The 25870-nt window shown below is 49.6% G+C and overlaps 1 protein-coding gene across 11 annotated transcripts in view; it reads right to left on the bottom strand.

Annotated features, from left to right (window-relative positions):
• Positions 1 to 25870, bottom strand: part of ANKS1A (ankyrin repeat and sterile alpha motif domain containing 1A) — an 85926-nt gene that overhangs the window by 27333 nt on the left and 32723 nt on the right. For 10 of the 11 annotated variants that reach the window (XM_031605740.2, XM_090124549.1, XM_031605741.2 and 7 more), the window contains 4 exons: positions 25623 to 25712; positions 21763 to 21880; positions 14772 to 15349; positions 1736 to 1802 (listed from right to left, as the gene is read on the bottom strand). In XM_031605740.2, the coding sequence (XP_031461600.2) occupies positions 1736 to 1802; positions 14772 to 15349; positions 21763 to 21880; positions 25623 to 25712 (853 nt within the window). Of the gene's footprint in view, positions 1 to 1735; positions 1803 to 14771; positions 15350 to 19107; positions 20682 to 21762; positions 21881 to 25622; positions 25713 to 25870 lie in introns of those variants that run through there. The other variant, XM_090124554.1, reaches the window with a different exon arrangement.

Here is a 25870-nt window from a genome sequence, read left to right as displayed (position 1 = left end):
CACAGCCCCATCATCTCATGCACCATTAATAAAACCAATACAGCCGTGTGCTTCAAGGTCATGGAAGCACAGAGGGAAGAGATGTACCAAGAAATGATGTCTTGTGTCTGTGTTGAAGCAATGACAGGGCATCTGGAGTTCCACAGGTGGAAAGTTGGCAAAGAGGCTTTAAAATATTCCAGCCAACACACTGTAATGGGGGAGAAAATGACCCCAAAGCCCACGTTAACCCCAATCACAGGGCTGGTTTTGCTTCCCTCTGTGCTGACTTCTAAGACATTCAGGAGATTGCAATCAGGATATTCTTCACCTCCTAATCCAACACAAAACTGTGCCGTGCACTGTACAGATGACAGACCTCCTGATGGCTAATTTTAGCTCAGGCTGGAGCACCCAGAGCTGCACTGCATGTGGCTGAGTGCCACGTCAGGCTGTGACTGAGCTGGGATGTGGATGCAAAAGCCACCTATTGCACCTTGCTGGGAGTCACATCTGGGTGGCACCTGGGTACAGGCAAGATTGGAAGATTAAACACTCCTTCCCCTCTTGTTTGGCCTGAACACTGAAGAAAAAAGGGAAACAGACCCCTCCCCATTAGGTTTGAGACTTCAAGACTAATCCACACAACAGATTTGGGACTCTTAAATACACAAAAAGCTGCTGCAGATACCAAAAACTGCTGACTGTAGTCACACTGACACAGCTCAAAGCACAGAACCCCATCCCATCCTCTAAACAAAAGCATTTTGCGAGCCTTAAGGAACACAACACACGTGTGTGGAGGGCTGTCAAGTGTTCTGCTCGCATCTGAAAGGACGGATCCACGCTTATGTAACAAAAATGAGCATCTTGCTGCTGCATTATGCATGTGAAACAAAAGCGAGCTTGTCGTGGGGTGGTGAGAGCAGCCAACATGCAAACATGCAGCAGCTCCGTTACAGAGCAACTGCTTAAAGAAAGTTCTGTTGTTATCCACCAGAGAAGAGCAGAAACTCAAGACAAACACATGTGGAGAGGCAGGAGAGAGCTGGAAGCAACTGGTCCAACCTAGCAGCTCTGCTGAGAACAACAGTAACTGGAGGAGTTTGGCCATCAGTAGAGCTTTTTCTCCCCTGGGTGCAGGCTGGAGCCCTTACAACACCTCTCAGCTGCAAAATGAATCCTTTGGTACGTGCAGAAGATCTGATTTCCCTCCTACATATCAAGCAAACACCAGTGGGGATGTGATCAGGTTGAGGGAGCGGGGAGGCAATGAGCCACACACCCTGGAGCTGACTTCATTGCTGCAAACTCACAGAATAGCACAGAACATGTCCCAGGCAGCTGACAGCACCCAGCCCTTCCCACCTGCAGGGAAGGACTGCAAGGAGCTGCTCCAGCTCTTGGAAGCCGCCAACAAAAGGGAATCATAGAATCCTATAATGGCCTGGGTTGAAAAGGACCACAATGCTCATCCAGTTCCAACCCCTGCTATGTGCAGGGTCACCAACCAGCAGCCCAGGCTGCCCAGAGCCACATCCAGCCTGGCCTTGAATGCCTGCAGGGATGGGGCATCCACAGCCTCCTTGGGCAACCTGTTCCAGTGCCTCACCAGCCTCTGATGGGAAGGGAAGGGGAGCTGTGCTCAGCTGTGCTGGAGCCATCCCCCTTGGAGCCAAGGTTGAGTCACAGCAGCCAGAAGATGGCTTTGCTCTGGGCAAAAACACAAAGACACACACACACACGAGTTGGGTACCTGAGATCCTCTGCTGCTCCTGGGAGAAGTCGATGCCTTCGCCAATGGAGCTCATGATTTTCTCAATCTGGAAATAAAACAAGAAGCACGTGCTGTGTTACTGACAGAGTGGAAAGGCAGTCCCAGGGTTTTGCCTACCACAGGGCAGCCAGAGGGATCCAGGGAAGGCCATTAAGGTACCTCTGAGCACAGTGCCCTGCCTGGACAGCCCTTCTCATGGGTGGGTGACTCAGAAGGGATGCAGAGAAGCTGTGATGCTACAGAGCCTTCCCTTCTGCACCCTGCACATTCCTGAAAACCATCAGCTGCAAGAAACCCATCCCTCTGCAGCATAAACCTCAGGAGGAGAACGGGATCCCCAAAGCCCTCAGCTCTCCCTGCAGGAGGGCACAGCCTCCCTCGCCTAGAATGAGTTTGACAAGAGATCAAGCTTGCAAAAGCGACGTGGGGGGCAAATGCCTCAGCTGCCCAGGAGAGGGAGCAAGAGACAATGCCATCCATCTCTGTGCAAACCAAGGGATGGAAGCAAAGCACGTGCAATTAAGAGATGGCACAAACCAACGCCTGCAATGGTATTTTAGAATTGGACAGAAATGAACGCTTCTGCAAAAGACAAAGGAAACAAAGTTAAGGTTGTGCAAAAGTTGACAGTGGGAAACTGGCAGTGACAACCACCAGGTTAATGCTGCTAAGATGGAAGATCTGATAAATCGCAGCTCAGTACGTCAATTCTGAATTTTTAATAGTTGAAAGCACGGACCAATTAAAGCCTACTATTTTTCAGAGAGCAATGGGACCCCAGAGAGGCTCAGGTCTGCTCGCTTACCTCTGTCTCCAATCCATAACCAGGCAGAAAATAAAAACACAAAGAGCCCCCAGAGAGACATTCCCAAACAGAAACCTCCCAGCACAGCACTCCTGCAAGGCTTGCTGCTGAACACAAAGCTGATGCACAGTCTGACACAGAGGGCAACAAAATGAACCTCAGCTCTTATACAATTTTTTCTTTCTGGTCTTTTTGAGGACAGGTTTGGGGATGGAGGCTGAGTTATCCTGGACCCTCTGCTCCCCAGGTGCCACCAGTAGCAGCAGTGCAAGCCCAGGGCTGGACTCTGTTAGGCTGGGCAAACAGCACACAGCCCATCTGCAGAGGCTCCTGCCAACCTGCACCTCCAGTCTTGCCCTTCTGGTCCAGCACACACTGCCAAATGGTCACTGATGGAGCAGCAGGGTGAGCGGTCAGAGCCCTGATTCCTGATGGAGAATGGATGTGATTGCCTGGAATGTGATGGCTTTCGCTTCCACGAGACAAATCATTCAGAACTTTCATCAGAAATCACAAGCTGCTTGTACAAGAAACGGGATTTGGAGCTCAAAGGATGCAGTAAGAAAGAATGAGGTCATGGAAGCAGCAAAAATATCCCAGTTCCAAGCAGACAAAGGTGGCACTTAAGTGACAAGCATAACATGAAATGTGTGCAGGGCCATTCGGTTTGCACTGCTCACCTCACCAACCCTTCCTTCAGATACAAATGCCATCATCCCATCACACCTGGCTACTTACGGTCACTGTGGCTGAATAAAATAAGGAAGTCCCAGAAATGCAGCTTTGAGAACTGCAGGAAAAAATAATTCTCTCGTTTCTCAGCTCAACTTAAGGCCCTTCCATAAATCAGCAAATTCGCAGCAACTCCAAGTGTGGGGTCAGCAAAACTGGAACTGCTTAAGAGGAAATAACTGGATTTTGCTGAGTTTTTCTTTCACTACAACCATGGCTGCTAACTCCTCCACTGAAGGAGCCATTCACCTCTGCTCCATCAGCTCTGCTCCTCTCCACGAGCTCAGCTCTGAAGAGCTTTTCCAGTTCTCATTATTTGGGATGAAGCTCAAAGGATGCGTGAGGGATGCAGCAGCTATTGCTTGAGCCTGCAGATGACATCAAGTAACTGAAAAGCATTGATTCCTGCATCTGTTTGTGAGGGAATGTTACTGAGATAGCCAACCTGAGGGTCTCAATGCATGTTATGCAGCCAGAACCACCTGCTCTAATTGTTTTTGCCCCTTCAAGCAGCTCCCCAGCAAAGCCTTGAAATTTCACAGTGCCCTTATGTACCACCAGCACATAAAGGCCATGAAATACTGGAGGAAAATACAGGGATGGTGCAGAATAAACCTCATCTCCAAATAAGACTGAGGGCTTTGGTACTGCCTGCTTTAGCCCTGAGCTGAGCCCAGGCTGCAGCAGATGCTGGAAGCATTGCCCTCACCACAGGCTGACACCGTGACAGATCTGCTTCCTTCCTTTCTTGTGGTTGTTTCCATAGCTGGATCCAAAGCACAGCTTAACTGTGGGTGCCAGGCCAAGCTCCCCTGGTGCAGTGACTGCTCTCCTTGCGGGGGGGTCAGTGCTTCCCAGGCACAGCCCAGCTCTGACAGCTCCATGCTGAAGACTTGCAGGTGCTCCTGCAGCACTAAAACGCCCACCAACGTTTCCTCAAAAGCAGGGGATTGCCTGGTGCTCTGTAAAGCTGAATGGCAGGGGAAGAATCACGTGGCAGAGGATTACCTTTCGGGATCACCCTTTGCTAAAGGCTGGGTCCATCCAGAGGCAGCCTGGGCGATGCGACAGCCAGAAGTGCTGCAACTCACAAAGCAAACCTGCTTCCCCCTCCCTTTGTGCCATGAAGCCCAACGCCAGCCCAGAACCCAGCTCCTGGCTGACCACCTGCATCTCGGTGCTAAGAATAAGCTGCAAAGATACAAAAGCAGGAGAGGGGCACATCCCTGTCCTCCACACCTGGTCCTCCGCTGCACACCGTGGCACTGAGATGGGGATGGAAGAGAGGATACCTTGAAAACAGCACACACTAATGCTTTTTTAGGCTGCTCTTTCCCAGTGGTTAATTATTTAAATAGAAAAATACCGTGTTTAAATATAGTGCTGCAGTTCAGTCTTGGTTTTACCCTGAACACTCAGTTCCAATTTGTTTTGGCTTAACCTGTTTTTTTCCACTGAAACACCATGCATCCATCTCCAAACAGGTTGTGTGTTTTTCTTTTCCTCCTTTTGCATCCACAGAAATAAAACCACGAGATCCCTTTGTGGGATTTATACAACCATACACGTTATTCCTAATCTGGAGAGTGCAGCAAGATCTGTGCTATGAAGTTCCTTTGGCCCATGAGCCATAAGCAAAAACCCTACAAGGAATGGAGACAAAGCAATTGCCAAGCTAAAACGCTTTGGTAGAAAGGAAGGGAGATAGTCCTTCAGCAAACCCAAAAAACAAGAGGTGCAATGCTGCAGAGGGGTTGTGAGCACTGACAGATTTGCACATTTGCTTAAGGCTTGCTGAAAAACAAAAATAACCTCAGAAAGGAGCTGGGTGCGGCTCAGCATCACCCTTGGGCTGGGAAGTGGTGAGTGCTTCCATGCAGGCAGGCAAGCAGCCACAAAAACATAGCAACTGCAACTGACTCCAAAACAGAGCCCTGTCTTAAAACAAACCACCCCGAGCAGCTGAGTTCTCATTAATGGGGGAAAGAGGCATTTGTTTGTAGAAGACCCATAGAAGCCAAGCTGGATGCTGGAGCTGGTCCTCCTGCAACCCCAGACCCTGCAAATACCTCCTCGCCCCACAGCACTCCAGGCAGAAGGATGCAATGGTCAGGATGTGAGCAGGAGACAAAGTGCTGCCCCATAACATCCCCATTGCACAGCATTCTGCAGAGGGTGCTACTCAGCACAGAGGGCAAAAACAATGCCATGCACCCAGCACTGATGCTATGGGGCTCTGCCCGCTGTCCTGATGGGTGGAAGCATGGGGTCCACGGTGGGGGTCTATATTTGCCTGTCTTTTTGTCCCCTCCACTGAAGTTTGGAGCCAACAAATCCATTGAGAGAGACAGAGGGTGGTTAATAAGTGCCAGGGGGCTTTTGTCACCAAAATAAAGCAGGGCTTCATGCAGTAGCAGCAGCCTGCAGCCGTTCATTTGCATGCAGGGAAAGGGAGCTCCATTCAGAAAGCACAACACTGAGCAGTGCTCCCTTAGTGTGGCTCTCACCCTGCTTTGGGGGCATCTGTATGCTACAGGAGCTTCCTGCAAGGGGGGTATGTAAAAACAAACCCACAGCAGAAAAGCCCTTACGTTTACCAGCGATATAAAAGCACAAGTTTCGTGCTTGGTCTCCGCGCGCAGCATCAGTGATTCCCAAGGACACAGCAAGGTTGTCCTGGGATGAGAAGTAACACAGATGGGCACGTCAGCATCTGGGAAAGCAGCTTCTGCAGAGAGCTCCACAGCTCTGCTCCCCCAGATGGGCTCTGAGCAGAGCTTCCCTCCCACACCCTCCTAGAGAATGGGCAAAGCCTGAACTGCTCTGCCCCCACCAGAGCCCCACAGCCACACCACGAGCCCACAACAGCTCCAAGAGGGAACGTATGCCCCCAGTAGTGCCCATTTTTGCACACTAAACATCACCATCACAATCCACGCACGCCTCAGTGCACAAAGGAAAGCACTTCTGATGCTTTTACCCTGGAAAAAAAACACAGCATTCTGAGCTAACACCAGGCACCAAGCAACTCCAACCAAGTGCCTCCCCTCTAAATCCCCATAACAACTTCAGATTTGTTCTCAATTACATATAAGCAGAACAAGATGCAATGGAGCTTTGCTGCCCTGCTACCATGGGGCACTGTCAGTGCCATCACTGCAGTACACACAGCACAGCAGGGGTCTCTTCCAAGCTCTGCTGCTGCCCCCCAGGCTCAGCTCCCCCCATGATGCACTTTCTGGTGCTGCACACTGTTGCCCATCTCTTTCTGAGCTCTGCATATAAAAAGGAAAAACCCCACATGGGCTCACAGAATCACAGAATGGCCCGGGTCAGAAGGGACCTCAAGGATCACGAAGCTCCAACCCCCTGCCACAGGCAGGGCCACCAAATTCCCTATTTAATACCAGCCCAGGACCCCATCCAGCCTGGCCTTGAACACCTCCAGGGATGGACGGGGCATCCACAGCCTCTCTGGGCAGCTGTTCCAGCACCTCACCACTCTCATAGCAAAGAACTTCCCCCTCACATCCAACTGAAATCTTCCCTCCCTCAACTTCAAACCATTTCTCTTGTCCTGCTGTTATCTACCCTTTCAAAGAGTGGACTCCCCTCCTGTCTGTAGGCTCCCTTTAGGTACTGAAGGCTGCAATGATTCACCCCGCAGCCTTCTTTTCTCCAGGCTGAACAAGCCCAGCTCCCTCAGCCTGTCTTTGCAGCCCCCTGATCATCTTTGTGCCTCTCCTCTGGACCCTCTCCAACAGCTCTGTGTCTTTCTTGTACTGGGGGCTCCAGACCTGGATGCAGTGCTGCAGATGGGGCCTCACAAGAGCAGAGCAGAGAGGGACAGTCACCTCCCTGTCCCTGCTGGCCACCCCTCTTCTGATGGAGCCCAGGATCTCATTTGCTTTCGGAGCTGCAAGGGCACACTGCTGGCTCATGTTAAGCTTTTTAGGACCTTCTGCTTCCCCCTGAGGCTCCTTCCCCATTTGGCAGCTTCAAACCACCGTTCTGCAGCATCCCTGGGCAGGAGGAGATAAACACAGCATACAGCAAAGGAACACAAATACGGAGCAATAGAGTGATTCAGATCAAAGCCTGTAATGAAATAAAGATGCACAGAAACAAACGGCTGCTATCTTCGGTAAGATGCACCATAATGACACCCCGCAGCAGAGGAATAATTAAGAATATATCAGGATTCCCATTATAAATCCTTATTATTAAGGAGTTCGTAACCTACGGTACAAACTTGCCCAGGGTTAAACCTCAGCAGATGAGACAGCAGCTCCACAAGCATATTTTATTCCCAAAGCTCCTCCAGGTTGGGTTTAAGGGTTATCAGTATTAAAAATTCTGGCAGTTCCAACCAAGTGTCAGGGGTTAAGGCTTCATTATTTCTAAGCTCCTACAACGGAGAGACAGGGCACACTAAGTTTAAAATGGGAAGGAAATGGAACAGGCTGCTTCTCCAGCTTAAAAAAAAACCCTTTGAGTACAACAAGAACACCTGTAATTGCAAAGCAACAAACCTCGTTACAGCCTGACAGAGCTGCTGTAAGAAATAAAAAGCAAACTAATAAGGATGCATTGGGGTCAGTGGACAACACTATGCACGGGGCAGGCAGTGGCAGAATGCTTCCTGCTCAGCACCACCAACTGTTGCATGGATTTGCTGGTAAACAAGAGCTGGCTATTTGGGGGTTGCTGGGAGGAAAAGCAGTTTCATCAGGATTAAGGAATTTATTTATTTATTTTTTTTAATTGCTGACTTATGAAATCATCTCTTGAGATGCTGCAAGCAGTGCGGGTGGATGGGGAGCTCAGCATGGAGCAGCAGCTGCACCCTGAGCAGGGCAGGGCCACCAAGGGCCGAATGCAGCCTTTATGAGCACCTCAAAATGAATGCCTGTTAACTGCCACCACCAACCTCAAGCCCAGTGCACGGCTACAGCATCTCTCAGCTGATACTTTCCCATTTCCCAGGCTTCTGGTAAGGCAGTCATCACTCCAGCCCAGCTCCTCCTGCTGCTTATATCAAGCTGAGCAGACACATGGTGAAAAGCCCCCACAGAGCTTCCCCAGCAGCAACATGAGATGAAGTCCATTGCATCTGATGTGCTGCTTCCCATTCATCAGCCACATCTCGCAGCCTGCAGCCCAGCAAAGCGAAGCAACACAGCCCAAAGCCTTCAGCATCATGGCAGTAACTGCAACAACAGCACAGATAACAACACAGGAGCCAAACCCCAGGGAAAGGCAGGAGGTGTTTTGCAAAGCCAACGCACTGCAGGCTCAAAATGAGGGCACTTGCAGGCAGCAGGGAGATCTGCGTGCAGACATTCATCTGGGAGACAATCCAACAGGTGCTGCCTTAACGAGCAATTAGGTCCTGCCTGCTCAACTTTTCTCCTGCTGATGCAAAGAACAGATGATCAAGGCACTTCCCCCCAGAAAAGTCTTTGGTTAATACATGACTGATATTATTAACTGCTGTTTCATCCCTGCACGTGGAGGCAAGGCTGCTCAGACCCAGCTGGGATGTGCAGTCAGAAGCACAGAATGGTTGGGTCGGAAGGGACCTCACAGTCCTGCAGGGCTTCTCTAGGAGAAGGCTCTGGGACAATTCCTCACTGCAAATGCCAGAAAGGGTTCACTGAGTTTGCTGTGCACTGCAGGATGTGCTGCAAGTGCTGCTCAGCAATAAATGCACACGTTTTCCAGCTCTCTGGGAAACTCCTTTGAGCCTGGATCAGAGACTGCTGCTTCACACCTATATTTTTGTCCAAACACCAGACTTAGAAATCAAAGAATTCAGACCGTGCATTTATATTTCACAACCAATGTGTCACAGACCAGCAGTTTCAGAGCCTCCCAAGTATCTCTTATTTAAGTGCACAGCAAAGCTGGATGTCACCACGCCAAGAAAGATGATGGATGCCAATGAGACAACATGTGCTCAGGGAGGTGGGATGGCTGCATGCTGCTTATTGTGAACTCACCGTAGGAAAGGCAAAGACTCCTGAAGAATATTGAAGCAATTCAGATCCCCACAGCTGTGTTTCGTGGCCAAAGGCAGTGTGTTAAGTTCCTGCAGCACAGGTGGGCTGCTTTGGAGGCTTCAGAGGGACTACATACACACACACTGTTCTAAGAAGAACTTCTGAAGTGCTCTAAGATGCTCCATAAAGTGGAAGAGAATATAAAGAAAGACTGAATAAGGAATGCTTGGGCTTTACATTTGCCTTTCAGAGCAGAACTGCAACCAACAAGGCTGCTGTGTAAGGCCCTGTTTGGCTCAGAATGCTTCGTTCTCTCCTGGTTTACAGCAAACCCGAATTGGGAAAACACAAGTGTTCATAAAGGTAACGTGAGGGTGGAAGAAATCTTGCCAGTGGGGGCAAAGGGAAATGTCCAGCACAGAGGACAATAAGAATTCCTGACTTTACCACAGGAAAAAAGAGAGGAAACGTTGGGATCTGGAGACAATAGAATAATCAGCCCGTTAATTAAGACAACTGAGATCCTGAAGGACACATTTGTTTAGAACAGCAGAAGTCAGGATGAAAACACTGAGCATATCACTTGTTTTCCCATAACCAAAGTACCACAAAACATTACAAAGGAGCAAAGGGAAACCTGGAAGGAGCCCTTAGGAGCACAGAGCCAGCTGGAGGCAGGGGATGGGGGCTGAGGGGCACAACAAGAGCCCTGGGGCTGGGAACAGCCCACTGCCACAGCCCAAAGCCAGGGCAAGAGCTCAGGTTCAAACACCAGAATCCACAGAATACATCAAGTTTTTAGGCAGCACAGGCTGACAAGCAAGGATGGAAAGAGCCAGTACCATCCTCAGATGCTGCAGGACAGCTTGCAAGCTGCAGGTGGGGTGGGGGGCAAGGACAGGCTTAACATATGGATTTCCCAACTGCAGAAGTCACCTGAAACCTCAGTATCTGATCCACAGCGTTGGCCATGCAGGAGCTGCTGCCCAGCAGGTGAGCTGAGAGCTTGTCAGAACAAGGAACCCTGAGCTCCTACAGGATGCAGTTTCACCAGGCACAAAATAGCAGCTCTCCCCCTGAATAGCAAAGGGGAAGATTTGCATTTCCTTTCAACATCAGTGTGCAGCTCTGAATTTCAACTTCTGAGTGTATTTTAAGGCAGCGGTGGGTTTGGCATTGAGAGCTTTCCTCAAAGTTTCACATCTCGATGCAAAACCTCCTAATCCTCAACTCTAAGAGTGTAATTAAGGCAGTAATTCCACAGAGTGCTTAAGCAGCCAAGCAGCCCTGACAAGGTGAATGGAGCTCAAGCACTTCAAGCCACTTCAGCACAACCTCTACCATCGTGCTCCCCAGCTCTTCAAAACCCATGGCAGAAAGCAATGGGGATGTGCAGCTCACTCCTATGGAACATACAGCACAGGCTGCAATCGCTTGCAGGAGATGAAGATGGCTGTCCAGTGCCGTAATTAGACACAAATTATTCATTAATTCATCAGCTAATTCACTTGGGTGGGGGAAGGAAGGCATCAAAGTGGTGGACTGTGCGTTTCCTTTCTCTAAAAAAAGCTTAAAAAAAAAAAAAAGCATGTTTTATTCAGCTCCCCCAGTTTCTTCTGAAGCAGGCTTAATCTCCTCCTGGAAGAGCTGCAGACACAGCAGCCACCTCACTTTGTGAAGCTGATGCTGGAACCCTCTGAGCCATTCATTGCAAATTCAGCAGTGGAGCTGCTCATCTGATGGCACAGAGCTGGAAGAGGCCACGTGTGGCTGATGGGGATCCAGGTCTGCAGCTCCTCAGCAGCACACCCTGCGCCCTGCCCCCCAAAAAGGCTTCCCAAACCATTTGTCTCACCAATATCTCCAGTTCCATCCACTTCCAACCTCACAGCAGTCTGTGCATCACACAGGTCAGCTCAGCTGATCTCCTGGACAAACAAAGCCCAATTTAGCTGCTGTGTTCAGTGGCTGTCACTTGTCCTGCAAAAAGCAAGGCTGCGTGGGACACATCTCCCAAATACCTGAAATATTGCTTTTAGGAAGCTGACAGCACAGCAGGGGGTGGGGAGCACAGCCCAGCTCCTCTCCAGCCATTGCTGCCCCCTGGGGCTGCTGTAGCAGCACTAATTGCTCTCACTGTCAGGAGCTGCTTCCCCAAGGAGCAGAGCAGTTCGCTGATGAGCTGTAGGGCTGGGCTCCCTCCTGCAGCACAGCCAAGCTCAGCTGCTCGAGGAATAGGAGGATCCAGAACTGCAGGAGGAGAAAAGGAATCGTTCAACAACCTCAACGTGGTCAAAAGCCATCAGATCATATGGGCCCGGAACAAAGCACGGCTGTCGTGCATCCCCCAGACTTCATTAAACTGCTAACAGAGGTTCACACGCTGCCTTTCATCCAGGGAGGCTCGTGATGCTCAGGAGAAAAGCAGCTCAGCCCATCTGGGCCCGAGCCCTGCCAGGTGTGCTCACCTGCAGCAGCACCTGCAAACGGACCCGGATGGATGCACAGAGCAGGCTGGCAGCAGGGCTGAGCCACACTCCTTCAGGAACACAAACAGTTTATTCTCCTATGCAAAATTCATAGTGAGTGATGCCGGCTGCGTGCTCATCTCACGGCTGCTCAATATTCATGAGCCACTTACACCAAACAAATTCATCACTTCAGCCCTCTGCCGAGTTCTGCAGGGCAGTGCTCTGCTGCACACATGGCTCCTCTCCCTGCCCTCACTTCGCAGGCAGCAGAAGGAGCAAATTGTGGTCCTCACCTCCTTCAATCCTCCTCTGCTCCCTGGGCAATACATCACTGTTTGCTTTGCTGATCTCTCTGCTTGCTTACAGCATCTGGGGGCCGTGGTGCGTGCTCCTCTGCAGCTGGGCCAGGCCCTTGGAGCTGCTCAACAGGGAGCGGGGCTGAATGCTGCCAAGTGAATCACTCCTTCCCCAGCCCACCCTTCTGGCAAAGCTACACCACCTCCCACTTCCAACAAAGGGCATTGGCAGCGGACGGCTGCAGGGCCATGACCCTTCTGTCCGAGCAGCAGATCTCCTCGTGCACACTCACCCATGGCCCAGAGCAACGCCAGCTCTGCTTACAGATCCATCCGTGCACAGACACAACCGGGTCCCTCCCCTCGCCCCCAAGCAGACACACCTACTGCTGGCTGTGGGCAAAGCCCCTCCGTGCTCCTTGCAGCTGCACATGGATCACTTTCCTCCTCGGCTGCATGCATAAAGGCTATTAAAAGGAACAGAATAACGCCTATAAATCTGCCATTGTTCCCCCCAGCACAGAGGCAGAGTGGCTCAGTGAGGTTTTGTCAGCTGGGGAAATTCCGAGGCTGAGAGTCACGTTTGACTCGGGGCAGCTGCATTACCTCCATTCAGGGGACTAATTAAACCTCCAGCAACATCACTTCTGCTTACGTTTAAATCTTATTGTCGTCATTATGAGCGGCCAGATCAGCCTCCTTCCACACATACAAATCACTGCAAAAAACAAAACCACCCAAACAGTTCCCTGCAGGTGCAAGCCCAGCATTTCTCACCACCAGCCATAGGAGCCTTATGATATTCTATAGCAAGAAGTGGACTGGCCGTATGAATCACCAACCAGCAGCAGCTCCATTTCATGCTATACAAAAACTGCTCTGCTTCACAAAGTGCGCCTCTCCTGCTGACAGCATCACAGACTGCAAGAGCTGCACGTGCACCCGGAGGCAGGGAGGGACCTGCACAATTCTGTATGGAGTCTTAAGGAGCAAAGCAAGCTAAAGGCAATCAATCACCAGCTGCTGGCTTGTCTCATTATGTTTAGCTTTGCAAAGCATTTTCCAGTGGGAACCACGACATTCTTCACATCTCACAGATGGGGAAACTGAGGCAGAGAGGAGGGAGACTTGTCTGGAATCACTTGGGGAGGTGACAGGTAGGAGAGCCCAAGGCAAATCTAGCCACAGGGTGTTGCTACAAAGCAACTCCACGAGGTGTTCAAATTACTTCAGAAAGTGGGAAAACATGTAAAACCATCGGGTTTTGATCGTACAAATATTTCCACATTTGACCCGCTCCACTGCAGACAGATGGGAATTTTTCACATTCCTTCTAAATTTCCTCACCTAAACACGGCGCGGAGGAAAAGCAGATTTCCCTCCTGTGGCTCATTGGGCAGCACGGGCTGGGAGCCACGCTTTCTGTTTACAAGCAGGGAAGCAGATTTGCAGGCTCCCTTCTCCAAGCAGCGGAAGCGCAGGCACGCTGAGCTCTGACCTCTGCTACCAGTAAAGCTGTGCAGCACTGCAAAGCCAGAGGCTCCTTTCCCTTTCAACATTTGCTGTAAACAATTTGGTGAGGCATGAAAAGCACAGGGAAAGCTCTCTGCTCCTTTCGGATGTGCCTTCTGTTAGAAAACCTTTCGCTAGCAGCTGCACTGCAACTAACCCAGCTAATTACCAGCAAAGCCTCCGCAACCAAAATACCTGCAGAGGAAAATATTTGGAGACGTATCAGCATGCGGACTAAAGGATGAGCTCGTGCTGAGGAACCATTCCCACTTTACTTTTATCATTCCACCTTCCACCAAGTGTGATTTTATCCCTGGGTTGGGGTCAGAGAGGCAGCTGAAGCACGCGAGGGGCGGGCAGGAGGCACAGCCATCCCATGGGGCAGCCCTTCTCCTCTGCCACGAGCCCGGCACACACAGCCCTGACCCCCAGCACACGCTGGGGCCATCTATTTCCCTTCAGTGTACAAAGAGTGGTTCATGTGAGCTTATCTCTTCTGCAGCGCCGCCGCTCCACCAGCACAGAATCATCTCCAAAGAATGTTTCAGTAATGCTGCGGTGCTGGATTTCAGAGGGACACTTAATCTCGCCCGAGTGGTTCACCAGGGCCAACTTTCTGAGCATGAAATATTTAACTATCCATAGGCCTCCCGGACTACAATAAAGTGCCTTCTAACAAGCCTCCAAGATAACCACGTGAAGTAGCAGCTATTACATACATAAAACAGCTCAATTACTCTCTGCTCTCCAGCCCTGTGAACCCAGGACACAGCTCACCCCCAGCAGCAGGGACCCAGGCACAAAACCTCTGCTCTGAATTCTGGGGGTCTAAAGGGAAAGAATTGGGAACAGGGAGTCAGCATGAATCCACGAGGATCGCTGTTATCAATACTCCCTCATTTTGGGGGTGCTAAACTTATCTGGCTTCCCTGCATGTAAGTAACTTAAAACAACAAAACCTTTGAAAAGCCCCCAACTCCTTGCAGTTCTGCTTCTCCCCACTCCAACTAAGGTGTTAAATGCCAATAGAGAGGTTTAACCACTTATAGCTCAGCATCTCCTTCTGGCTGAGATGCGAATTAGTGGAAATAACACAAACCACCCACGAGCCCCTCTGAAGGCCAACGCAGCAGAGAGGAGCTCACGCTGCACAGTTTCACCCCTGGCACAACAGCACTCCAGCAAACTGAAACTTACCTCATCCCACTCCGAAGCAAAGGACGGCGACTTCTCCAACCTCTTCTTCCCAGTGCTGCAGTTGGAGAGCGATTCGCTCCGGCTCCCCATGGCATCGTCCTCTGTTGGGGAGCAGGTCAGGAGGTCGGAGTCTGATTTGGACAAGCTGCGGCTGAGCTTGAGCTCGGCTTTGGGTTTGCTCCCCGGGTGGGCTCTGCCCACAGCACCACCTCTGTCCCCCTCGTCCTCGGCACCGCCGGGGTGCTGGAGCACGTGGGGCGTGCCTACAGTTTCAGGATCCGCCCGGTTGACGTGAGTGTGTTGGACGGTTGCGTAGATTGCTTTCTGGTTTTGTTCTGGAGAGCCGGTCGGTGCTGATGCAGAGGCAGGTAAATCAGCATCCCCCAGCTGCATAGCAGGTGGGTGGCTCGCTGCTTCCACGCCTCCTTTCTCCGTGGAGGGAACGAGCCTGAAAGGGTCCTCGCTTATTTCACAGATGGGGGAAGAACCGTGAAGCAACCCCGAGAACTGCTCCGGAACCTGGATGTCCTGGATGTCTGCAGAGTCCTGGCTGCGGCCACCGCTGCTCCTCCTGTGGTCTTCAGAGGGATGAAAGCAAAGGAAGAAAAAAAAAAGTTTAAAAGATGGAAGAAGCTGCGAAATTCCAGCTCTCCCTCTGCCCTCCCTCAGCGAGGGAGGGAGAGATAAAGAGAGAACAGTTCCGTATTGTTCCGCGTACTCAACTTGTACCCAAAGTCGTGGCATTTATGAAATTCCAAACACTGGCCTGATTTATGCAATCTGGCAGCTCTCCGTGTTGTTTTATTCCTGTTAACACTAACTATCAGGCCTTGCTATATAAGGCTAAGACAAGTGCTAACTATATCCTGCGGAGAGAGCAAGCGAGGTAGGAGAAGCAGAGACGGAGCTCCTGGAACATCTGATACATTTCCATAAAGGCCAAAGTGTTATTTAGAGCAGTGTTCCCTGCTCTTGGCACGAGCTGCAGGGTGGGAAAAACTTCTGGACTGCAATCAACCTGCAAGTTCCAAAAGCTGCTCCCCAAAAAAAACAATGCCTTCCTCCCTCGTGGTTTCCGAGTTTAACCTCTCCTCCTTACTCAGGGGAGAGAAATAAACAGTTTATGCAATAAAAAGCTCCATCAAAAAGGCTTTCTGCTGCAAGCTAAGCGCTGAGCACTGAATGCTAATGCAGAAAGCTGTGTGCACGAGTGGCTGTCCCAGAAATGCGGCGCTGTTACTTGGTTACTGCTGTGCTAACATCCCCAATATCAGGTAAATCATCAATAATTGACCAGCCCCAATTGCCAGGTGTGTGCACCAACACATCCTCACCTCAGCTAGGTTATACACGTGCGTCTGAGCTGCAAAAGCAAAGGTAAGAAAAGCAAAGAAATGCAGCTCGCACGGTCCTGGGATCCCCACCACCTGTTTGTGGTGCCCTGCAGATTTTAACCACTTCTATTTACTGCCACAAACACTTGGGTTGAAGAACAACTAAAAGCACACTGCAGCAGAGCAGTAAAACAAAGCACCTCCATAACGTGGCTCTGAAATATAAGGAGGATAGCTGGACATGAAGAGGAAACTCCTTGGTCTGCTGCTCTCAGGAGCTGGCAAAGGAACGCTCATCTCACTGAGCAAGGCAAAATGAACCAATCAATTTTGCTTATCTTTAACAAGAAACAGCTATTAGCAACAATAGTGAAATTAAGCTCCTTCCCCCCAGCATCCTTTTTGCACTAAGCTTGACCAGGTCATTTCCAAGCACATCTGGTTTTGTGGTGCATCCCCACACCAGAAATGAGGCAGGAAGGGCCTGAATCAGCCATTCATCCTCGCACGCCATGCAGATCCCGGGGTCTCACACGCCCTGTGAGCGCCAGCCAGTCCCTCACAGGCATCTGTTTACTCCACAGAAATGCAGAAAGCAGCTTGCTGGGTTGGCAGCTGAGTCAGGAACAGCAAAAGCCTGAGCAGAGGTTAACAGCCAGGGCAGGACGCTGGCAGACCTCGCTGCTCGGCGGTGTCAAGTGATGCTGGGGCTTATTTTGTTCCGGATCCTATGAGTTTGGGATTCCAGGACAATGAAGTAGTTGTTGATCATCTTGCATGGGTACATATCCCACGTGTTCTGTGGCTGCAGCCACCGAGGGCAGGCGTCACTGCAAAGCCTCACCTGCACTGTGCCCAGCGTGGGCTGGGAGCGCTGGGAAGAAGTGAAGGTCAGGCTGTGTTCAGTTGGTGTGTACAAAGATCTGAGGTTGTAATGCTGGAGAGAAAGCTCAGAATAGATGCTGTATATATAGCAGAGGCTGGTGTAAGAAAGTTACAGATCCTGAAAGAGGGACTGGACATGGGTGCATTACCCTGAAATGGATTGGAAGGAATTGGATCCTTTACCAATTTAACAGCCCTCCCTCTTCACCTCACCTCTTCCGTGTCCCAGCTTAACCTCCACTGCCATTCCTGCTGAATGCAGTGAGGCAGCTTGGAGAAGTTTGTGCCACGTGCTGGGTGCAGCCAGAACAAAGTGCTCCAGAGCTCACAAAGGGGCTCCTGTTGCACAGAAATCACAGCCGCCCATTCATCCTCCAGACGATGGAGACAGACTCTGAAGTACAAGAGAGCTGCCAGGGAAGGAAGGGATGCAGCAAAGGGAACAGCACTTGCACAGAAGATGAGGAACGTCTTGAAAGAGACATCTCAGAGCCTGTAAGGCATGCTGCCCCAAAAGCTGCAGGCAGAAGAACACATGTAGGATGGGAGGAGTGACTCACTCCTTTTTACCATTGAGGTGCACAGGGGGTTTTGCCCAGCCTTTACTTTGTGGGGTTTCAACTCAAGGTGCCCCAGGGTGAGAAGAGAGGCCAGAGCCAATGCTGGCCAGTGACCACTTATGCAATTCAGTCAATGTGATCATGGCAAAAAGATGAGCAGTATTCCCTTTTAAAGTACACACTGAAACAGGGCAAGGAGAAAATAATATCTAAGGGCTAGGAAAGCAGAGAGAGTGCAGGTCCATCCATCTGTGGTACTCCATGGGATTTAGGTATTTATTATCTACCTTTGAAAGCATCCCCATCCAGTTGCACCTTTTCACTCATAAAAAGGGAGTCATCTTTAAATACGGATTTGTGCTCAAGTCCCTTGGCTGGTTTCACACCCAAGCACAGCTGACCAAGTTCTTCAGCCAACTCCTGCTGCAGGATTCACCCCCAGAAGGGTTTGCTCCTACTGCAAGTGGGCACTGGAGTGCATTTCCAGGCACAGACTGTCTGCTTCCCAGGAAGGATTCAATTACATGCTCCCCTGCCAGCAGCTTGATGATCCCAGATATGAAGCACTTCCCCAAACTCCTAACACCCAGCTGCAGCCACATTGCCTCCAGCAAGTTTGTTTCCCTATATATCATCAGGAGGGTTTGTTTCATGCCCCTGGATTAGGAGAATCAAGCTGTTATTGCAGCCGCTCTCTGCTCAAGCTTCCCAACCTTAGAATTTAGCAAGGACATATTCCAGTCTCTAATCTTCACCTACAAAAGGCTCCCTGTGCTACATCATGTAATTTGTCAGGTGGTGAGCATGCAAATCCAGCTCCTGTGGCATAAAAGGCTGCAGCAGAGGGGGAAGCTGGCCTTTAGAGTACTACTTCAGAGGTGCAAAAATAACCTTCAACTGCAGTAAAATAGAAACACAAAGGTTCATTTACACAGTGTGGTACTGCATGTGAAATTCAGAAATATATCTTCATCACCTTAGTCGTTTGAGACAAAATTTATCCTCCAAAAGCTACCAAAACTTGTGGTCATGTGTACTCCCTCCCCCACTGCCCTTCAAGAAAGTGAAGGGAAGGAACATTGTCCTTGTGTTACCCTGCATGGAAGCTTCTCAATACATTGTGACAACAGAAATGCAGGCTTGGATCAAAGACATGGAGAAAAGATCTGTCCTGCAGTGATGACAAAACCAAAGGAGAGCGCTCAGGCTTTGGTCCTACGTTACCCTTCATCTCACAGCAAACCAGGAAGCTTCCATTCCTTCCAACCCTGGTTTGTAACAGCCCTGTGTGCCCATACATTCCCTATAGGGATGCCCACCCCACAGTAAAAATCCCTCTGAAGCACATTTTGTCCTTTTGTGATTGGGGCAGTTCAGGTATCTGGTTTAAAGAACAGCAATACTTCTGGCTGAACCAGCACAACCACTGAGGAAAGCTCCAGCAGGGATAAGGGTGAGCTGAGGACCTCAAGCTGGGCTTGCTATGGCAGCACGCCAGCAAAACCTCAACAAGCACCAATTGTTGATAACCACCATTAAGACCCGAGTCAGTCCTACCTGAGGCTGCTGACAGCGCTGGCGGATGGCCCTCCTCAGAAGCAGGACAGACATCCACACTCAGAGGTGTTTTCTGCATTCACCCTCCATCAGTCTCTCCCTAAACGCAGCAGGAGTTGTACAGTCTCCTCCCAATCATTCCATGCACAGTTCACCACTCTTGGCTTATTTTCAAGTCCTGTTACAAGGTCTGACAGCCCTGACTTCATGCGTGAGACTGCACGTAGTTTCCTTACCAAAGGAGATGGGAAAGCATTTGGCTCAAACCACTTCTGATACTCTGCCCGAAACAATAAGCCAACTTTTCCTAATGCTCCAGCATGTGACAGCAAACTGCTGCAACATACACAAAAGGCAACCAGAGCAGGGCAGATAATGCCACATTCATCTGGTCACTGGACACAAGACAACTTGCAGCAAGGGGAACAAAGGCAGCTATCACATATGAAAGACACCATTAAATACAGCGTGCTTGCCACTCTGCCTGGCAGCTGCCCTGAAGAGCCCTTCTAACAGCACATCAGAGTCCTTCTCTTCTGACCAAAGGCTCCTCCAGAAGTCACCAAGCAACGTCTAGAAGCACAGCCTCTCAGATCGAGGGCCAAGCAGCAATTCCAAGCCATGCCTCAGTCTGCTCTTTGTCCTGGAGCTGAGCTGCTGCCTTTGATGCTCCAGGACCCCTCTGATCCAGAGGTGAAAAAATTCTCCAACACCTCAATTTGGTCCTTAGTCCCTTACTCAGCCCTTGCTTAATTTCTGCCAAAAAGACTCCACTACTTCCCAAACGTCCTCTCTCCCCACATCAGCACATACTCACGTTTCAGACTCAGCTACATCTGCTTCCCCATGTCCTCCTAGCGCCTGACCTCAGCTACTTCAAGAGCTGAACATTTGCTTTTGTGTAAGGCAGGAGATTTCAAAGCTGATCCACCCTTCCAGAGCAGTTAGGAAACATCCTGTGCAGAAAGAAACTACCTGTGGCTGCTGAGAGGGAGAAACAACACAGAAGAGGGGGTGGGGGGGAAAAGGAAGAAAAAAAAAAAAAAGGAGTAACTACTAAACAGCTGCTTCATTTGCTACTGGGGTCATGAAACCTGAAGTAGGTGAAAGATGTCATGGGGTCCTGCCAAAGATCTGCAATTCCTGCAGAGCATGGACACTGCCACACGTACAGCCATGATGCAGGGAGCTCTGAGTTGCTTTGGAAAACAGCTGCTAACCTCTGGAAACAGACATGAGGGGGTCACAATCATCTCTACATTCAGCTCCACATGGGGAGCAATGGGAAATGCCCCTGCTGAGCCTCAGAAGTACACAAGGTGAGAAATAGATTGGAGGGGCCCCCTTGGAGCAGCTCCTCACCTGCATCAGATCAAAGGCTCCTTCCTCTCACACTGGTTATAGCTCTCCTTGTATTTAAGGAAGTGAACAAGTCCTAGAAAAAGAGAAAGCTCTCCTGCGTTCCTTGGATTCCCCCCACCACAACAGTGGAAAGGGCTTTAGGTTAGTCACAAACACAGTTACAATGAAGCTCTGCTCACATTAAGCTGCATCTGGTAGCCACAGAACGGAGAAGAGGCAGCTCACGCTTGAATAATCAGCAGTAGCTGCACACTGGAAAGATCTCCTGAAAGATTCTGGTTCAATGGCTGTTGCCCAGGGACTATTCCCTAGCTGAGACCGCAGAGTGCCAACCTGAAAAGCATCTGAACTTTGCCTTGGGCAGCAAGCGGCTTTGGCAGACACTGGTGGGAAAACAATGACCTCTTGTGCCACCCCATACAAGCCAAGAGTGCAGCAGGACTCAAGGAAGGCACACTATCATGCTGCAAGGGAAAGCAGAACTGAGAATGCTGCAGCTCTTACAGGGAGGTCAGAGGCACCACACCGACTCTGCGTGATCCTCAAAATGAGATGGGTTCTGGGTTTAGAGTCCAAACTAAATCCTTCCAAATTCCTGCTCAGAAGTTTTGAATAAAGCAAGGGATATTTCTGCTTCAAACAAATCTTTTGTTGTTGTTGTTGAAGGGGAGCCAAAAAGCCCAGCGACAGCCAAGGTGTTCTCAAATCCCTGCAAAGCACAGAAGTCCCTCAAGACGAGGGCCAAGTTCAGTACCTAACCTGGTCACATAGGGGATCTGCAGCCAGATCCAGAGAAGAGCTTGCTCTGTACGTGTTTAGTTTCATCCTTTGTTAGTTTACATCTCCGTTTAGCTTTAATACACAGCAGAGTGTTGTTTTTATTACCAGGACAGGCAGGCTGATCATCTGCTGATACAAACATGCAACACCAGCAGGTCTCCAAGCTCAGCTGGATGGAGAGCACAGCTCATTCAGTGCTTGCATTGCTTCATCTCACTCACAACAACACTGCACAGCCTTCCAACTCTGCCCTGACAGTGCACAGCATTCATTTATGTTCTAAGTTACCACCGTAGGTCCCTGCAAACTCTCAGCTGTCAAGAACAGTGGATTTGCTCTTCCTCTGTGTACATTTTGTACAGGAACATTTAGATCTCTCCATTATAAAAGGGAAGATCACCAGGAAACAAAACAATTGCAATACAGAAACCAGAGCCCCACTCCACAGCTTTTAATTGTTCCAAGTACTCTGCCCTCCGTTTTTGCTCAGTGCACTTTGGGATGGTCACTTACCTTTTGTTCTTCTATCCACTGCCACTGGCTTTTTAGTTTCTGCTGTAAGCAACAGCTCGTAAGGGTGCTCCTCTTCCTCAGCTCCACTTCCTCTGCTCTTTCCTCGTGCAACAGTGGCCTAATGAAAAACAGCATAAGCAAAGCAGTGCTATTTATGCCTGCAAGGCCTCTTCATGCCATGGTTTAAGCAAGGCATTGGCAGAGCCAACACCTTTGCACTGCAGTGGACTATTATCCAAAACATAACCCCTCTAAAAATAAACCCACAAAGCCCAAAAGACAGATCTCCAAAGCCCTTTATTTTCTAGTATTTAAAGCTGCTGACAGCTTTCTAGCACTGACCAACTCATTTACTGTGCAAGGTCTGCAGACAGCCCGGGGAGTGGGAAAAGAGCTGAGCACATTATTCCTGTTCAGCCCAACTCAGACTTGCTGTTGCTATTGGAATTTGCATCGTCATTGACTATTTAACTACTGGCCCTATTAGGACACGGCTAGAGGAAAAAAAAAAAATCCACACCACAACATAAAATTAATCCCTGCCACCTTTTTGGAAATCAGATCTAGCATGCCTAACCTCAGGATGTACATCCTACTGAGGTCTAAAAGGGCCTCAGGCAACACTGTGTAAACTGAGTTGAACCTCAGGATGTACAGCAGTGATTGTGCTCATTTAAATCCCCCAAAGCCTCTGCTGAGAGCTTGTTTGTGACACTGGCAGAACCTGCACAGAGCTGCCCTGGGAAGTCACTGCCATGTGCAGGGAGCACTGTTACTGCAGGTCTGCCCCAACCCCACCGATCACCCAGTGCCCTTTGGGAGCCACGTGTGCCATCCCAGTACCAGAGGGGGTTCCAGGCACCCTGCCTGCCTGGCAGCTGCCTTTCAGCACCATCTCCTGGTCAGAGCTGGCTGCAGTCCCGTCCCAGAGCCCCTGTGTGCCTCTAACAACTCGGGCAGCCACAGCAGGAGCAAATCAGAGCCAGAGAGTGAGCAATCCCTGCCTGCTGCCAGGACAGGGGAGGATTGGTTTGCACACAGCAGCCCCCAAGGAAAGCTCCTGCACTGCTCAGACTCCTGGAACTGCCCCTGTCTAGACAGCGGACTAAGAGCTGCCTCCAATTTCTTCCCCTAGGAGGAAGCATCTCTTTCTTCAAGGCCAAATAGGTACCTACCTGGCTGCGACCTCAGCAGGACACTTGGAAGCCTTTTAGGGAGGCTCAGAAAGACACAAAGTCCTGCATCCCCGTGTAAGCCCAGCTGGCTTTTAAATCAGCTTTGCAATGGGAGGAAGCAGGTCAGGCCCAAGGAAAATATTTGTTCTATCTGCTTTGAGACGAGCTGTCAGGCACACCAACTCCTTCTCAGGTGAAAGAGCTCATAATGAGCAAATGAAGGCAAAAGACTTCTGACCAGATGGTGGCACAAAAACATCAGACTGTAACAGTAGGTATCAGGCTCTCGCCAGAGATCTTGGAAAAATACTGCACAGCAGCAGCCTGGCAGAACAGTTGTAGCCTGGACCTCAAGCCAGGCATTGAGTACTGCTAAGGCTCCTGCAGATGATGACTGCTGCACTGCCCTCGTTCAAATGCACTGAATGTATTTGCAGAAAGAAGCTTTCTAGCCACATACAGTTCCCAGCTTTTGCTTTGTAAAGGTCAGTGTGTGCATTCATAGGCCTGATTACACTTCATTGTCTCCATTTCCCATCCTTCCAAAGCCACAAATACAGTCTTAAGTTAAAACTGAATTAAAATGAAATCTGCTGTTTGCTGGAGAACTGTGCTCACTCTCCAGGTAATGCAACCAAGTAAGTAAGGAGATCATCAAGACCTTCATCTGATTCATCTTCTATTTATTTATACATATTGGTTAGTGTTCAAGAACCATTCACTGTCACCAAAACCTAAAAATAAGCTGTTAGCAGTGAGCGTGCCCTATAAAGTGTACTTAATCCACAGCAGGGGACTTGGTGAAAGACTTTTTAAAGGGTATTTCATTTCTCTTTCCTCCCCCCCAGCACTGCAGAGAGAACTGCTGAATGGTCACGGTGCCTTCTTGCCTGCACTTCCTTTCTGGAGATGAGTAGCAAAGAAATGAAACTGAAGTTTAATTTGACAACACAGAATCTTTTTTCAGCCACAAACCCAGAAGGTTTCTGCTGATAGGGAAAGAGGGCACTCAGGCACCTTCCAAACAATCAGCTCTTTTGCCTGTTTATACTTAACATTTTTCCACAATGGAAGTTAAGTTTCTTGTTTATGCACATCTGCTTTGACTGATAGCCCTATCCTGGCAACGGAATAAAAGGACTACTTTTAAGACCAGAGTTTGGCCCAACCCCAGAGCATTGGATGACTAAGTGCCCTGGCCCTAATGTGAGAACATGTTTTGAGGATGGGTGATCAGGACGCTGCTCTGAGAAGCTTACAGCAATCCCTAAGCTTACTCCTGTTGGTGCCTGCCCAACCCAGAGAGAACATGTAAAAAATGCAAAAAAGAAAAAAAGAAAGCAACCAATCAATTGCACCCAAACTGCCTTCTGGGCACACCTGGAAGGTCACTGCCGTGCAGCTACACTCACTGTGTGCACTTCTTATCAATAAAATAAATCAAGATTTCCCTAGTGAGTCACTTTGTGCACAAGTAATTGGCAGCACGACTTCCTTTAATGGATCACATTTCCAAAGCCTTCAACAGCAGGACAACACAGCAGGTGCTTTGTAATTAAATATGGCAAAGTAACTCAGCAGGAACAGCCAATGCGTGCTTCTCTCACTCATGTTTACTGCCATAAACAAGTCCTGTTTTTGAGTTGTACCATGACCTGCCAGCCAGCTCTCATCTCTGGTTATCATATGCTGGAAAACAACAGCAGTGGAGTCCACAATTTGGCATCCCAGTTCTACTGTTTGTGTACTGGCTGGTGTTCCACTCTATATAAAGTCAGTCCTATTACAGCAAATTGCATTTACTTCTATCCTGTGTAGACCTGACATACTTCAGAAAACAGATTGCATTTATGCCTCATAGGAACTTCAGCACATCAACACATGCAAAGCAAAGGATCTGCTGAACCGGAGTCTGCTCCAACAGCCAAAGGCAGCAGACACTTCATTAGTTTCAATTGCATCTCGCTGAATTTGGAAAAGGAAATCCTCAAGATTTGTGTTTGCATTGACTTCCTGGGTGCCAACAGAGATTTTCAAGACATTTGTGGTTTCATATCCTTACACTGAGTGCTCCCAGAGAGCTCTCACATCTGAGGTTCATAGGCTAGTGAATAAAAAATGAGCCATAGGAAGCCCAAGCGCAAGAACACAGAATAAGAGAACTCTAATCAGAAAGCAGCTCCCACACACTGACCTCTGCAGAAGACAGCTTCAACACATGCTCAGCCAGAATCTTGGCTGAATTCAAGACCCTGAGCCTTGCTCACGTCAGTGGGACCAACGAGCCCACACATCCCCTGCAAAGCTGGAAGCACAGAGGAAGCAGGAACTAACACTTGAGATTGAAGCCCAGAGGGTGAAGAAGTATTCAGTGGGATCATTACAAGTGGGCAACAGTCCACATCCCAACATGATTCAGAAAAATCTCTTCCTATGGGAGTTCCCAGCCAAGAATAGGAAAGCAAGGCTGAAGGTCAAAACAGAGGTGCCCTGGAAGAACCACACAAAGGAAGTTCCCATGGCAAGTGATAGCAGCAGTGCTGGAATAAAATAAAAAAAACACACTTCCCAACTCAATTTGCAAGGAAAGCAATATTACAATTGCTTCCACCCAAATCCAAATGATTATTGAGCTGGTCTTTAAGTCTCACTGCTGCAAAGCACTCAAACTGCAGCCCTACATACCTCACAGGAAGCACCATGGCCCATCTTCTCCGTGTGCTGCTCCTCCTCTTCATCAGGTGGTGGTTTAGCAGGGGGGGGTGGACGCTCTCTCTGCAGTTCAGAAGACCATTGTCAATCACTGTGTTAAAGTACATCCCCTTCTGCTTCCTGACACTACAGCCACACTGCTGGGAGCACAGCGTGCTGAGGACCTCCTCACTTTGATTTGAGCAGAGCAGATGATGAATCCCAGAAGCACAGAGCTCCCA

The sequence above is a fragment of the Phasianus colchicus genome, chromosome 25 (assembly GCF_987193195.1).
Source record: "Phasianus colchicus chromosome 25, bPhaCol1.hap1.1, whole genome shotgun sequence".
NCBI classification, from domain to species: domain Eukaryota; kingdom Metazoa; phylum Chordata; class Aves; order Galliformes; family Phasianidae; genus Phasianus; species Phasianus colchicus.
This window is presented reverse-complemented; position numbering and strand designations above follow the sequence as displayed.